The sequence below is a fragment of the Alligator sinensis genome, unplaced genomic scaffold, assembly GCF_000455745.1.
Source record: "Alligator sinensis unplaced genomic scaffold, ASM45574v1 scaffold1059_1, whole genome shotgun sequence".
Taxonomy (NCBI): domain Eukaryota; kingdom Metazoa; phylum Chordata; order Crocodylia; family Alligatoridae; genus Alligator; species Alligator sinensis.
Window position 1 is genome coordinate 229,992 of NW_005842103.1, and position 13,064 is coordinate 243,055.

At 55.0% G+C, this 13,064-nt stretch overlaps 1 protein-coding gene and 1 pseudogene across 5 annotated transcripts in view; one reads left to right on the top strand and one right to left on the bottom strand.

Annotated features, from left to right (window-relative positions):
- Window positions 1-4,515, bottom strand: part of LOC112550418 — a 9,035-nt pseudogene extending 4,520 nt beyond the window's left edge.
- Window positions 1,857-13,064, top strand: part of ZMYM3 (zinc finger MYM-type containing 3) — a 28,765-nt gene continuing 17,557 nt past the window's right edge. Inside the window, exons 1-7 of one of the 5 annotated variants that reach the window (XM_006024419.3) lie at window positions 1,857-5,356; window positions 8,060-8,979; window positions 9,878-9,921; window positions 10,298-10,370; window positions 11,002-11,293; window positions 11,726-11,903; window positions 12,401-12,613. In XM_006024419.3, coding sequence (XP_006024481.2) covers window positions 5,322-5,356; window positions 8,060-8,979; window positions 9,878-9,921; window positions 10,298-10,370; window positions 11,002-11,293; window positions 11,726-11,903; window positions 12,401-12,613 — 1,755 coding nt within the window. In that variant the 5' untranslated portion in view covers window positions 1,857-5,321. Of the gene's footprint in view, window positions 8,980-9,877; window positions 9,922-10,297; window positions 10,371-11,001; window positions 11,294-11,725; window positions 11,904-12,400; window positions 12,614-13,064 lie in introns of all 5 variants that reach the window. The other 4 variants (XM_025205060.1, XM_025205061.1, XM_025205059.1 and 1 more) reach the window with 4 other exon arrangements.

Genomic DNA, 13,064 nt, shown 5'->3' on the forward strand with positions numbered 1-13,064 from the left:
CCAGCGCCAGCCGTTGTGGCTGCAGCGGCCTCAGGTCCCGTCCGCGCCGAGGCATGGGAGTGCTGGACTGGGCTGTCCGCCGGTTGCAGCGGGCGAGACCGGGCCGCCCTGGCAGCGCCACGGTGGAGATGTCCAGCCATGCGGCGCGCTACCTGCAGCGCTGACTCGCCCGGGCGGGGACAGGCGGAGGCTGTGGAGCTGAGCCTTGCCTGCTCCCTTGCTGCCTGTGCTGGTGAAGGGCCCTCGTGGCTGCAGAGGAGGCGTCTGCCCGTGCTGGGCGCTGGGGGCATGCACGTGGCCGGGCAGGTAGTGCTGCCTGCGGTGCTGGCCAGGCTCTCGGAGACCTGCCTGTGCAGGATTCTTGCCTGTGGTGCTGGCTCCCAAGAGGACCAGGAATCACTTATTGCTCTCTGGGGTCAGAAAGCCTGAAGGGCTTCCAGATGTCCAGCTGCTTGGCCAGCTCAGGAGCCTCACAGCAGCAGTCTGGCTCTCAGAATAAGGCAAGGCCCTTGGCACCTGCTTTGGCACTCTGGCCTGTCCAGGACTTGGACCTACTCCTTTTCCAGCAGGTGCTGTGGCACCCTGGGAGCACTGAGTGTCTCAATACTTGGGGTGCTCTGCACCCCTCAGCCTGGTACTTGTGCCCTGCGTGTGTCTTTGGTGAGGGGATGATGACGCTGTTTTGGAAGGTAGCAGGAGCCTTGGCATGTCATGGAAGAAGTACTGTTTGCTTTGTGAGTGGGGCTTCAGGCAGGAAAGGCCCTGGTTTGTGGACAGGAAGCTGCACAGCAGCAGAATGATTTACTGCCTGCCTTGATCTCTGGTCAGTCCTTGAGACATGTTTCTGGGAGCTAGGCTCTACTCTTGGGTTGAGATCCTGGATGTCCTGCATCATTGCTCTGGGCTAGTGCACGTGCATAAAGGAAGCACATTGTACATTGAATAGACCAGGCTCTGTCTTCCTCGCTTCTCCCCTTGAACTCTGAGATGCAAAGCCCTGAGTCCATCACAACCGGGTGAGGAGTAGTGCTGGTCACCCAGTGAGCTGTGCTGGCAGAAGGCTGTTGCAGTTGAGCGGTTCCTGCCTTGGGCAGGGGGTTGGACTAGCTGACCTCAGGAAGTCCCTGCCAGCCCACTTCTCTTTATAACTATGGTATATAATCACATACCTTCTTTGTAGTGGGTCTCCAGGGTTTAGCAGCTGCTAGGGCAGGAGCGAGAGAGATCCTGGCCTTGGGACAACTATGCAGACCCCATGAACTAGAGCAGGGGTGGCCAAGCCATGGCAGGGGCAGCTTCTGTGTGTGGCATGGAGCAGGTCAGGGAGGAGACTGGCAGCACAGCAGCAGATAGGGCAGAAAGCGGAACAGCAGAGGAAAGGGGTCAGAGTGGCACACGGGGAGGCTGTTGGGCTAATTTGCAGTCCCCCTTTCAAAAAGGGTGGTCCCCACTGAACCAGAGGACCAATTTCTAGGTTCAAAGATGGAACAGAGCAGCTTGCTCACCTGAGCAAGCCCTCTGTAATGCCGGCCAGAGCATTTCACCTGTGGCTCCTGCTAGAGGAAGTTTTGGAGAAAGGCACCCAGCACTGACAGGCTCAGAGATGGCAAATCCCCCACATTCCTGTCAGTTTTTTCAGTGGTTAATTACTTGCTGTTAGAAATCTGCATTATTTCTACTATGAATATGTCTAGCTACAATATTTCTAGGTCACAGTTTCTAATGGTAGAAGTCAGGCTGCAGATTAGCCCCTTATCCTTCCTGAGTGCCCCTCCAGTCCCTTTCCTCTACCCAACATGTTGCTCTGCTTTCCCCCTCCTGCACAGCTGCCACTTTGCTGCAGGTGATGCTCTGCTTTCCACCTCCTGCACAGCTGCCACTTTGCTGCAGGTCCCCTCCCCGATCTGCTGTATGCCTCTCACAGAGGCTGCCTGTGCCACAGGTTGGCCACCCTTGGTCTGCAAGGTGCCACCTTACTCTGTCTTCGTAATCTGTTGGCTATCTACAGTGCCCTTTCCTCAACTTTTGCAGTCTCACTGCTTTCCAAGTGCAGTCTCCCATCCTGTGAGCATGACATCTGTTCATTCATCCTAGATGGAAAACCATACATTTGGCATTACATTTTGAGTAGTTTGCTTGCACCCATGATCCGGATCGCTCTAACAGCCCTCTATCTCTCCTCCATATTTTCTACTGACCCAATATATCTGTCCTCTGCAAACTTTATTAGTAGTAATAATTGAACTAAAACTCTTTAAGCAAAGGGCGTTAACCCAGGCCTGGGAGGCAGACTACAAGGTACTTCCCTAATGCTCATTGTGGAGAAGGACCTGAGGTGATAGGGAGCGTCATCAAAGGTTACAGCATCATCTCTTCATATTGCCAAGGAGCGGTTGTGTAGCCCCAGTGGCTATGGCTTTGGTGTTTTGCAGGCACCGAGCTGGGGTTGCAGTCCTCCCAGGTGTAATGCAGACTTGGGGCTCTAAAGGAGTAGCATTTGAGGGGGAAATTTTCTTTCATTTCTCTGGAAATGTCCTAATATTTCAAGTTTAACGCTGTTTTTCCAGAGAGCTGCTTGGCCAATTCTTATGAAACTCTTGGGTGCAAGTTCTTTGGACCACCGATTTTAAAAAATGTTTATCTTTAGCACAGTGGAGGCCAACCTTTTTCTCAGATGTGCCACAAGTTAAGCCCTGAACCTTCCCCGAGTGCCATGCCAGTCCCCTTCCCCTGCCTGGTCTGCTGTTTTGTTTTTTGCACCCTTTCCTGATTCCCTGTCTGATCTGTTACTTTGCCTTCTGCTCCCTACACTGTCTGGCACTGGGCTGCCTGCCCCTCCCTAAGATACAGCGTGCCACATGCAGAGGCTGCCCATGCCACTTGTGGCCCTCGTGCTGCAGATTGGCCACCCCTGCATTAGTGGATGATGTTGACTGTTTCCTTAATTCTGATGCATCCTGTTGGTGAGAAAGGTGAGGAGTCTGCAGCCCAGCCTAGATTTCAGGGCTCTGAATCAGTAGGACAGTTACCCAAGGGGCCATCAACCTCTGGTAGAGGAATGATCTGATGATGTTTCATAGATGGTAGGGTCAGAAGGGACCTGAGGAGATCAACCAGTCCGACCCCCTGCCGTGGCAGGAAAGAGTACTCTGGATCCTGCACTTGCAGTGCTTGGGGAGGCCATCTGATTTGTCATAGCAGAGCACTAACCCCCTTTGTGGGCTGGCATGTTCAGTGCTCTATATCCTCATTAGCTGCTGGATAATATCTGTGGGCTCCCAGTCTTTGCAGGTGGGCCACCTGTTTGCTCAGCCAGCTCAGCTACGTCATGAGTGACACTGCTCCAGGTGGCATGGCAGAGCACAGGATGTATCCTGTGGGCTTATAGGGTCAGTGGGGTTTTTATAAACTACCCAGTGTCCCAGCCCAAAAACAATCAGGGCACTGGGAGCCATGGCAGATATATCTCATCTCAAAGCCTCCCTGGCCTAGGGCAGGATCCAAGATATTACATTACATGCCTGGCAGAAAAAATGAGCATGTCCTGGTACGTGAGGGCAAGAGCTCTGCTGTGTTGCAGACAGCCACAGGTATTCCTCCCAGAACAGCTCTCAGAACCAGAAAGCAATGCTCTGCCCTGGTAGTTCTCAATCGGGGTGCTGTGATTCTTCTTAGGGTACCATAGGGTGCCATGTGGTCTTGGCATTGAGGTCTGGAAACACCTGCCTACATGCAATTCAAAAGATAAACCCAGAGATCCCAAATAGGAACCCATCGTGTCAAAAACATTCTGAACTGTTGTAGCCTGAGTTCTTTGCAACAAAATAATTGCTCCAATTTTTCCGTTGTCAAAAATGAGTGAAAGCTCAAAGTTAACATTTGGGGAGGCAGCCATGGGGGGTGCCCAGAGTCTAGAAATGTTGAAACCACTGTTCTAACCCATCCTGGGAATCCTGTCCCTGGCAGCCTGGATGCAGACAGGCAGACATCTGTAGACATCTGTCTCTGTTGGACAGCTTGTGTCCTGATCTCTTGAAGGCTGGCTACATTAAGGACCTGCAGCTCTACGTGGGAAAGGTTTGCGGCAAAATTCAGAGAGACCCTTTACATACAAACTGCTCGATGGCTTCACCTGCCTGAGTCCAACCTACAGAACCAACTCTATCCAGGGACATTGGGCATCCATTGTAATCTGTTGTGAATTTGTAAAAGGCAGACTCTGTCTGTCTCTGTGGCCCTTTGTCATCAGGCTTATGCAGGGCTTAAACACCCATGTCCACTAAAATACCCCTGTGTCACATGGTATTGGCACAGTCCTGCCAAACGTGCTGAAGGGGAGCAGGGCTAATCTTGTAGTGGGAGCAACATGCTCCAGCAGCTGGTCCACTTTGTGCCACGTCTTACAAGGATGCTGTGCGGCTCTCAACCCCTGGGTTCTTCTCATGGTGGTGGCAGTGCAGAGCCACTTAACGGACCAGTCATCCTGCCAGTTACCTTTGCTGACCATAGGCCCATCTCGGTGAACCTGCTTTCCACGTTCTAAAAACCTTGGGCTTTGTCTAGAACAACTGAAGCCTGAGAAAGTTCATGTAACACTCATTCCTTTTGATGCCAGTACACCGGTCACTGCTATGGCGCAGAGCCTGTCTGCATGGGTGTCTCGTGTTTTATGTTGCTGTGTCCTGACTGCTTAAAACGAGAAGGTTGTGTTAAGGCAGACTCAGTCTGAAGCCAGGTGCCTCTTGCTGCCTTGGGGGTGATTCTGCGGCGGACAGCAGCAAGGCTGGCATGCTGTCCTCCCTCCAGGCATCCACATGGGATTATTGCTTGAGTTCTAGTGGAGGGAGTCCTCACTGGCATTTTGTGCTGCAGAACACGCTTCTATATCTAGGAAGATCAAACTAGCCATCAAATGAGGCCTTGGCCAGCAAAAAAAATAAAAGGGGTGTGTATGCGCAGATGCGTATATGTCTGTGTGTGCATGTGCCCCCCTCTCTGGGCTTGCACATGGCACCTGCTGATGTGCTTGAGCTGGAAATGTGTCTTCGTGTTTTGCTGCATACATCAAATAAACCCTTTCCTTATTCATGTGGTTGGGGCTGGACTTGTTGCTGCTTGCTGCCATGATGCTCTAGCTTCATGTTTCCCTAGAGTGGGAGTCCTGATGGGGAGTATTTTTAGGGGTTGAAAAATTGTTCCTCTTCTTGGGAGCAGTGTCTCGGCACAATTCATGCCTCCTGACAGCTCTGCAGCTTTTCTCTGTTGAGAGATTTTTCTCCTGCCCTCTGTTCGTCTCCGCGCCCTGCTGAAGCACATTTGAGATGGTACCTCCAGCTAGGACCTACCTCCTGCTGACGTGAGTTCCGCGGGTCAGCGCTACAGACTGCAGGGATTTCCTGTGTTGTTCCAGCTAAGCCTAGTTTTGATTCTGGCAGCAGGGTGGGGAAAAGTGGCTGCTCAATTCTCGCCATGACCTTTATCATCTTGCATGGCAACTTTCTTCAGCAGAGAGTTATTTTGTGGTTTCTTGTTGCCCCAATTTATTTTCTCTGATGGAACTGAGATTTGTGTGACTAGTAACATACCTTGTTCATTGGACAGGGTCACCTACCCTCCACATAAAACAAGTCTCTAGAGGAGTTCAAAATGGGCTCCATGCCCTTCCAACTGTGAGAATGAAACATTGGCATCTGCACAACTGACCTGTGTGACAAGTACCAGCTCTAACGGAGGTCACCAGAATAAACCAGCCCCCATTCTTTGCTCTTATGCACAGTAACTGTAGGGACCTCGCTGCCAGAAGAGCTGTGGAACAGGGTGAAGGTTGCTGTGTTGGCTACCAGGAGCTTGTAGCTGCTTCTGCAGGAGGCAAGTCTGGAAAGAAAGAGCTGCCTTGTCTCTGCTGTCGTCTTGTGCAGTCTGGTGATGGAGCTTTTACAGCTTCCCTTAAGGAGATATCTGGAAAACATTTTTTTTTGCCTTTTTTAAAAGAAGCAGAATAGGAGATAGGGTGCCTGTCCATGCAGTGCTGAGACCAGGAGCTCCTCTTCCCTGCAGCATGTGACCAAAGGGGTGCCTGATGATATCCAAAGGTGGGAAATTGAAAACTTCAGAGGAAAAAGGCTTCTTCCTGCCATGTGATTGCCTGTGAGGCCCATTGCCGCAGTGTGGTACTAAGGCTTAGCACTTGGCAGGCTCTGGGAAGGATCTAGCTCAGGGGTGGGCAGTTATTTCAGGCGGAGGGCCGTTTACTGAGTTTTGGCAAGCCATCGAGGGCTGCATGACAGGCACCCAAGAGCAGATAAATATTAATTTTCTAGATTTTTTAGGGGTCCTGCAGGGCGGATAGAATGGCTTGGCAGGCCACATTTTGCCTACCCCTGGTCTAGCTAGTTATCTAGCTGAGAAGGGTGTTCAGAGTGTGGCATGCATGTGCTGGAAGGGTCGCGGCCAGCTTCTCTGCCTGTTGCAACTGGAACACTCCTTCCCAGGGAGCCAGCAGGACCCATGCCTGCTGCTGTGGTTTGCCACACCTTCCTCTGAAGCGTCCAGTGTGGGCTGCTGCTGCAGACAGGAGTATGCTCAGTGGTCCTGCCCAGGTCCTGCTGGCTGTGCCCCATTCCTGCCCCTGCTGCGCACTGGCTCCCTGATGCAGCTGCTGGGTGTGGTTTGGTGACCTGAGATGTGTGCCACATACCTTCAGCTCTCAACGCTCCCTTGGATTTGGCCACTCCAGCCCTTTAATGGCTCTTTGACCTCCACCCTTCGATCTCTCTGCCAGCAAGGCACCAGCACAACCCAGGGTCAGCAGAATTAGCAGGTTGCCTTTTCCCTGAGCAAGGCCATGCAATCCCAGATTACACTGACCATTTCTCTTGATGTTGCATTGCAGACTCATGCCTGCTTTGCTGTCTGCTTTTCCTCCCCACAGCCTCCCCGCCCCTTAGCTCTCTCCCTGCCAGGGTTTTTCAGGTTATTTCCTCCTGATTCAAATCTATGCTTTTGTTTCCTTTTGTCAGTAGCTTGTATGTGCTACCTTCCTGCCCTTAATTGCTGGTGCCCCGCCCCTGCAGACTGACACACCCCAAGTTTCTTGCAGGGGGGGCATGAAACCTTGTCTCCCTGAGACATTCAACTCTTGGCCCTTGGGGATAGTCTGTATCAGAGGTGCAGGCTGCCTAGCCCACAAAGTTGCCGGGAGTTGATTGTTTAAACTAGGGGTGCTCAGCCCCTGGTCTACAGGCCAGAATCAGCCCCCACAGCTGTCATCCAACCTGTGGGGGTCCCCACAGGCCTGAAAAGTTACCAGTGGAAAGCAGTGACCCTTCCTCTGCCACCACGCTTTCAGAGCTGTGAGGAGCCCTGTGGGCCAGATAGCATAACCCTGTGCACTACACTGGGGACCCAGGGTGGTACAGACCTGATCCAGGGGTGATGCAGGGCACCAGGGCTTGATTCTGGCATGCAAGGACTGATCCTAGCCCACAGGGCTGGTGCGGGGCCTGGTCTGGGTGTACAGGGGTCAGCCAAAGCTATGCCAGGCCCAATCCAGGCCACAGACCGACTCTGTGCCACTCACCTGGCCTGCGGGGCCAAATGGTTGAGCACCCCTGGATTAAATGGTAACATGGGTAGGTGGGTGAGAGCCCACCAGAGGGACAAGATAGGCCAGGCTCCCTGGGACAGGAGCAGCATTCAGGGAAGCAATACTGCTGCTATCTCATTGACTGCCTGAGTCCTCTGAGCAGCCACGCGAGTGACTTGTGCTAGCCTGCTGCCTTGCTCCGCTATGAGTGCAATTACTCAGCCTGCGGTGGCTTTCAGCCACAGCGGGGCATGGATGCATGCTGGGAAGTTCCCAAGGGCTTACTGACCAGGCAGGGACCGAGGCAGCTTTCCTGCTCAGAAGTCCGTGGCTCCCTGTCCTGCAGATGGGGGAGTCTGGTTGCTTACAGCCTGGTCAGTGCTGGGTGTCTGGGGCCTCACCTTACTGCTGGGGTAGAAGAGAGGTGTGTGATGCTGCATTTCTCGCTCACTGACAAATCTTTCTTGTTCCTAGTTGTCACCTGTTGTTCTCAATGGATTCCAGTGAGTTTCCTGGCTCTTTGGACCCCCTTTCTCTGCCAGATAAGCCACTTATTGGCGATCTCCCTGCTGACATGGAGTTTGGGGAGGATCTCCTGGCCTCCCAGACTGCTGCTTCTACCCAGCCAGTCTCAGCCCTGCAGCCCCCTGAGATGGAGTGGGAGCAGTCCAAGCCCGTGACTTCAGAGAGAGACTTGGATCTTCTGGTGAAATCAGACAGTCTGGCTGACCTAAGCAAACCAAACAGCCTTGATCTAGATCAGCCCAGTGTCCTGGATGTGCTGGAGAAACCCGGAGTTTTGGATGACCTGGACAAAGCTGCTGACTTGATGGGTTTAAACAAGTCTGAGGACCTGGAGGGGCTGTACAAGGCCCATTCATCCCAGGACATGGCCAGCGAGCCTGGGGGCTCCTCTGCATTGCCTCAAGCAGACCTGGCTGCAGAGACATGGAAGGAAGAGGATGGGGAGCCCAAAACCAACCCTGGGGACTTGGAGGAGGACAGTGCCATAGCTGCTCCTGTGCTGAGCGATGGTGGTACCCCAGAGTTGCCCGAGGCGCCTGCTCCTGACCCCGGGGAGCAGAGCAGCACTCCCCCTGCAGAGGAAAGCACCACCCAACCCTCGGATCTGCCAGCAGCTCCACTGCAGCCAAGCCTGAAGCAGGTGAAGAAGACCAGATTGAAGGCCCCAAAGAAAAGCTCCACCATACAGAAGGAAGGGCCAGCAGCAGAAGAGGGAATGGAGCAGAGCCCAGATAGCAATGTGCAGGCCCTGCCCCCGGACCACGTTGGCGATGGCCAGGGGGAAGAAGGCAGCGAGGGTGGCAAACCCTCGCTGCAGAAGGAGAGTGGCACACCAACAGCCCAGGATGCCACGCAGCAGCCAGCAGCAGGTGGGTGGGTGCTTGCACCTAGGGCTTGGGCTTTTGTGAGATCCCTGGCAGGCAGCCGCTGCCACCACTTCAGGCCACGTGGCTGTGCCTAGCTCTGTCTTGCCCAGTGGCAGTTAGTGTTGTTTGCCAACAGGCCGTCTGAAGCAGCCCCTAAAAGGTGGGTCTGGAAGCTGTGACAGTCAGGGCCCTGCATGTATTTGAGTGTGCTCCCTGCCTGTGGGACCTTCTGCTCTGTTTGTCTGTGCTTCTGGTGGCTCTGAGGCCCCTGGGATGGGTCAATGGTGGGTCACCAGTGGCTTATGGGCCACTTCCCTGCTGCGAACGCTGCAGTGCTGGGGCTATGCAGTGTTGGGAGGGACATTTCTGATAGGTGGGGCCTACCATCCCTGCTCCCCTCTGCAGGGAGCAATGCCCGGACCTGCCCAAGGCATGTGTCCCTGATGCAGCTGAATCTGCCTGGTGCTTTCAAAGAGAAGATTTGGCTTTGGGGCTGTGAGCTCAGCCCTAGAAATATAGATGAACACCTTGCTGGGGTCGTTTGACCCCAGTACTCTTTCCTGCCACGGCAGGGGGTCGGACTTGGTGATCTGCTCAGGTCCCTTCCGACCCTACCAACTATGAAGAAGCTCTGGCCTTGGCTGCCCAGTATCCCTTGTTCCCCTCTCCCAAAAGCTGCCTTCCCCCAGCAGCATACTGGCTCATGCTGGGTCTAGGGCTCTTCCCAAAGCATGGTGCCATGTCCAGGCCTTCCTGTGCAAAGCAGCCTTGTCTGTGGGATTTGTGGTCTCTCCAAGGTGTGCAGAGAGCCTGTGAGGGCAGCTCTTCTGTACTGGGCACTTCCCCTTTTCTGGAAAGAATCAAAGAAAGGGTTCAGGTCTCTTCTGTGTTTTCATTGCAGGAGATGGCCTGACCGGGAAGGGGAGCGAGCAGCCAACTGAGAAGGTGAGCAGAGTGTAGCTTGGTGCCTGTGTCTACGAGCTCCCAGGGCACCCTCTCCATGACCAAGCCCCAGTGAGGGACACCAGCTGTCTCTGTCTGTACCATGTCCAGTTCCGGTAGGAAGGAGCTTGCGTTGTTCCTGTTGCAGAGCATGGCCCAGAGGCCCCCTCTGTGCTGTGCATGTGGCCTCAGTCTGTTACTTCCTTGCTGCTGCCAGGGCACCTTCCTTAGCGGCCCAGTCAGCATCCCCACATGGCTAACCCTGGCTACGACCTTGGCCTGGGCTCAGCACAGTTTCAAGGGAATGCAGCCAGGACCCTGGTGGTCCCCAGGCGCTGTCCTCGGTGGCTAATCCAAGTGTTCTCTGGGTGTCTTCTAGGAGCAGAAGAGAAGCGAACGAGCCAGGAGGTCAGAGGCAGCGAGGCCTGAAACTGTGAACTCCTCTGAGAGCAGTAAGTGGCTGGGCCTGGCCCAGGGCCTGGGCTTAGCCTGGGAGCAGAAGGCTAATGAGAGTGGGGTAGAGGTGCTGTGAGCAGACCTAGGGGAAAAGCACAAGAGCTTGGGCACTGACTGCCCTGTCACCCCAAGGCAAATCTCTGCCCCACGGTTTTCCATCTGCACGCAGGGATGTTGGTCCTGACCTTCCCCTGGGATTGTGCGCAGTCTGTCTGCATAATCTCAGCTCCATCTGCTCATCCAGGGCCTCCCCATGTAAAGCACCAATGAAGCATCCTCTGGGGATACATCCCAGGAAACGAATCCTCCCTAGTGCCCCCTTCCCAGCTGGGGCAGCCTGTCCTGTCGGGGCTATCTGTTGTTGCCGCCATGCCAGCAGGGGTCTGGAGACTCTTCATTGCGGGGCCTTTCCTGAGGGGACGTGTCCGGCCCTAGTGTGTGAGAGGCAGGGCCTGCAGCCCTGTGTCTCTGTGCTCATCTGCACAGAGAGGAGATGTGTTATTAGAGGCTGCCTGTGTCCTGTGTTGGAAGGGACTGAGGGAAGCCAGCCCCAGGACCTGCCCCGTTGTCTGTGAGCACTGTGCGTCTCTCCAGGCTCCTCACAGCAACCCCCCTTTCCCCGTTCAGTTCCAGTGTCCGACGAGGACTCGGACGCGATGGTAGATGATCCCAATGATGAGGACTTTGTTCCATTCCGCACACGGCGCTCAACCCGCATGTCCCTGCGCACGCAGATGGCCCAGCGCGCTGCCCGCTCCACCGTCACCAAGATGACCTGTGCTCATTGCCGCACCCCACTGCAGAAGGGGCAGACAGCATACCAGCGCAAGGGGCTTCCTCAGCTCTTCTGCTCCAGCTCCTGCCTCACCACTTTCTCCAAGAAACCTCCTGGCAAGAAGATCTGCACCTTCTGCAAAAAGTATGTGATACTTTCCCTGCATTGTGCCTTCAGCCCCATCTCCACAGCCACACTGGCCATTTAGCCTACCCCTACTCTGGCTCTTGTGGTCCCTGCCTACTTGCCTTATATGCCCCTCTCATCCCTGCCCCATCTGTCTGCATGGTCTCATTCCATCTACGCATCCAGGTGCTTCCCAGGTCATGCCCCACCCTCCTCATGCATAGCAGGCCCCGCTCCCCTCCATGCCCTTTCCTGTTCTCAATCCCCTGCCCTCTCTCCCTTTAGTAGCCCTGTCCTGCTCCCCTTGGCTTCTGCCCACTGTGTGTCCTTGCCCACTGTTTCTCCCTGCTGTCCTGGTGGGAAGGGCAGCTCTTCTTGCACTCCAGCTGTCTCTCCCATGTGCTGGAGCAGGCACATGCCTGCACTGATAGCTCCTGCCCTTTCCGCCAGGGAGATCTGGAACACCAAGGACTCTGTTGTGGCCCAGATTGGCTCAGGCGGCTCTTTCCACGAGTTCTGCACCTCGGCTTGCCTCTCTCTGTATGAGGCCCAGCAGCAGAGGCCGGCACCTCAGCCTGCAGAAGCCTCCGACACCAGCCGCTGCAGCGTGTGTCACAAGCCTGGTGAGGTAAAGGAACGCCTGGACTGCTAGTGCTTGGCTCAGTGGGCTCCAAAGCTGCCTGCTGTCTCTGTGGCTGGAGCTGGAATTTGTGCCGTTGCCTGAGTTGGCCAGGTCCCTGTGAGCCTCCCATTCCAGTTATGGGACCTTGTTCCTTCTTTCAGAGCCATATGCTGGGACCTGCCAGCACCTGACCCACTTGGCGCTGCTTCAGGGTGTCAGCCTGGGGCTCAGGCTCCTGCCCACGAGCAGATATGGGCTCCTCTTCAGATGGCTGGAACCTGGGGTTGAGGAGGACTAGCCCAAAGATGCAGCTTCTATGCTGCTCCCCTCCAGCTGCCCCCATACTTCCCCTTGGCATTCGGCTTCCCCACCTGGAGCAGTAGCCTGCCTTTCTGGAGGGACAGGAAGGCTTGGGGGCTAGGCCTTTGCAGGGTGCCTTTCATGTGTGGAGGGAGGCTCTGCCAGCCCAGCCTGAGGGGTGACTGGTGCCAGTGTCTGTGCAGATTCAGCATGAGGTCAGCAACGGGAACGTGATTCACCGCATCTGCAGCGATGCCTGCTTCACCAAGTTCCGAGCCACCAAGGGGCTGAAGACCAATTGCTGTGACAACTGCGGGCTCTACATCTATAACAAGGGGCTGCCGCTCGAGTACCTGTTCCACGAAGGCCAGCAGAAGCGCTTCTGCAACTCGGCTTGTCTCAACAGCTACAAGAAGGTGAGTGCATTGGGTGGGATAGGGGGGATGTGTCTGTTGAACGCACCCCCTTCTCAGGATTTCTGCCAACCTCCCCTGCTCAGCACCAGAGCTCCTTCTGACAGCAGGCAGCACTGAGCTACTGCACCTGAACCTGCCAAAGCTTTACGGCAGATCTGCAGTCCCTCCAGAGCAAACAGTGCTGGTGCACCGAGACTATTTGCTCTGCTGGAACTGCAGACTTCAGGCCTGTCTCCGAGGCCAGCTGGAGCTCGGTGCTGGATGGGGTGAGCTGGCGTGGAAAGCAGGTTTGGTCATGTAATGTGAGCTGGGCACCTCTAGCCCAGCCGTTTAGTCAGTGGCAGCTCCCGAGGTCTCCGGAGTCCAGAGCTGGTTCAGTCCTGCACTCCTCATGCAGTGTAGAGTTCATGTAACTAGCCACGGTCCTCTTTGACCCCCAGCTCCTTCCTGC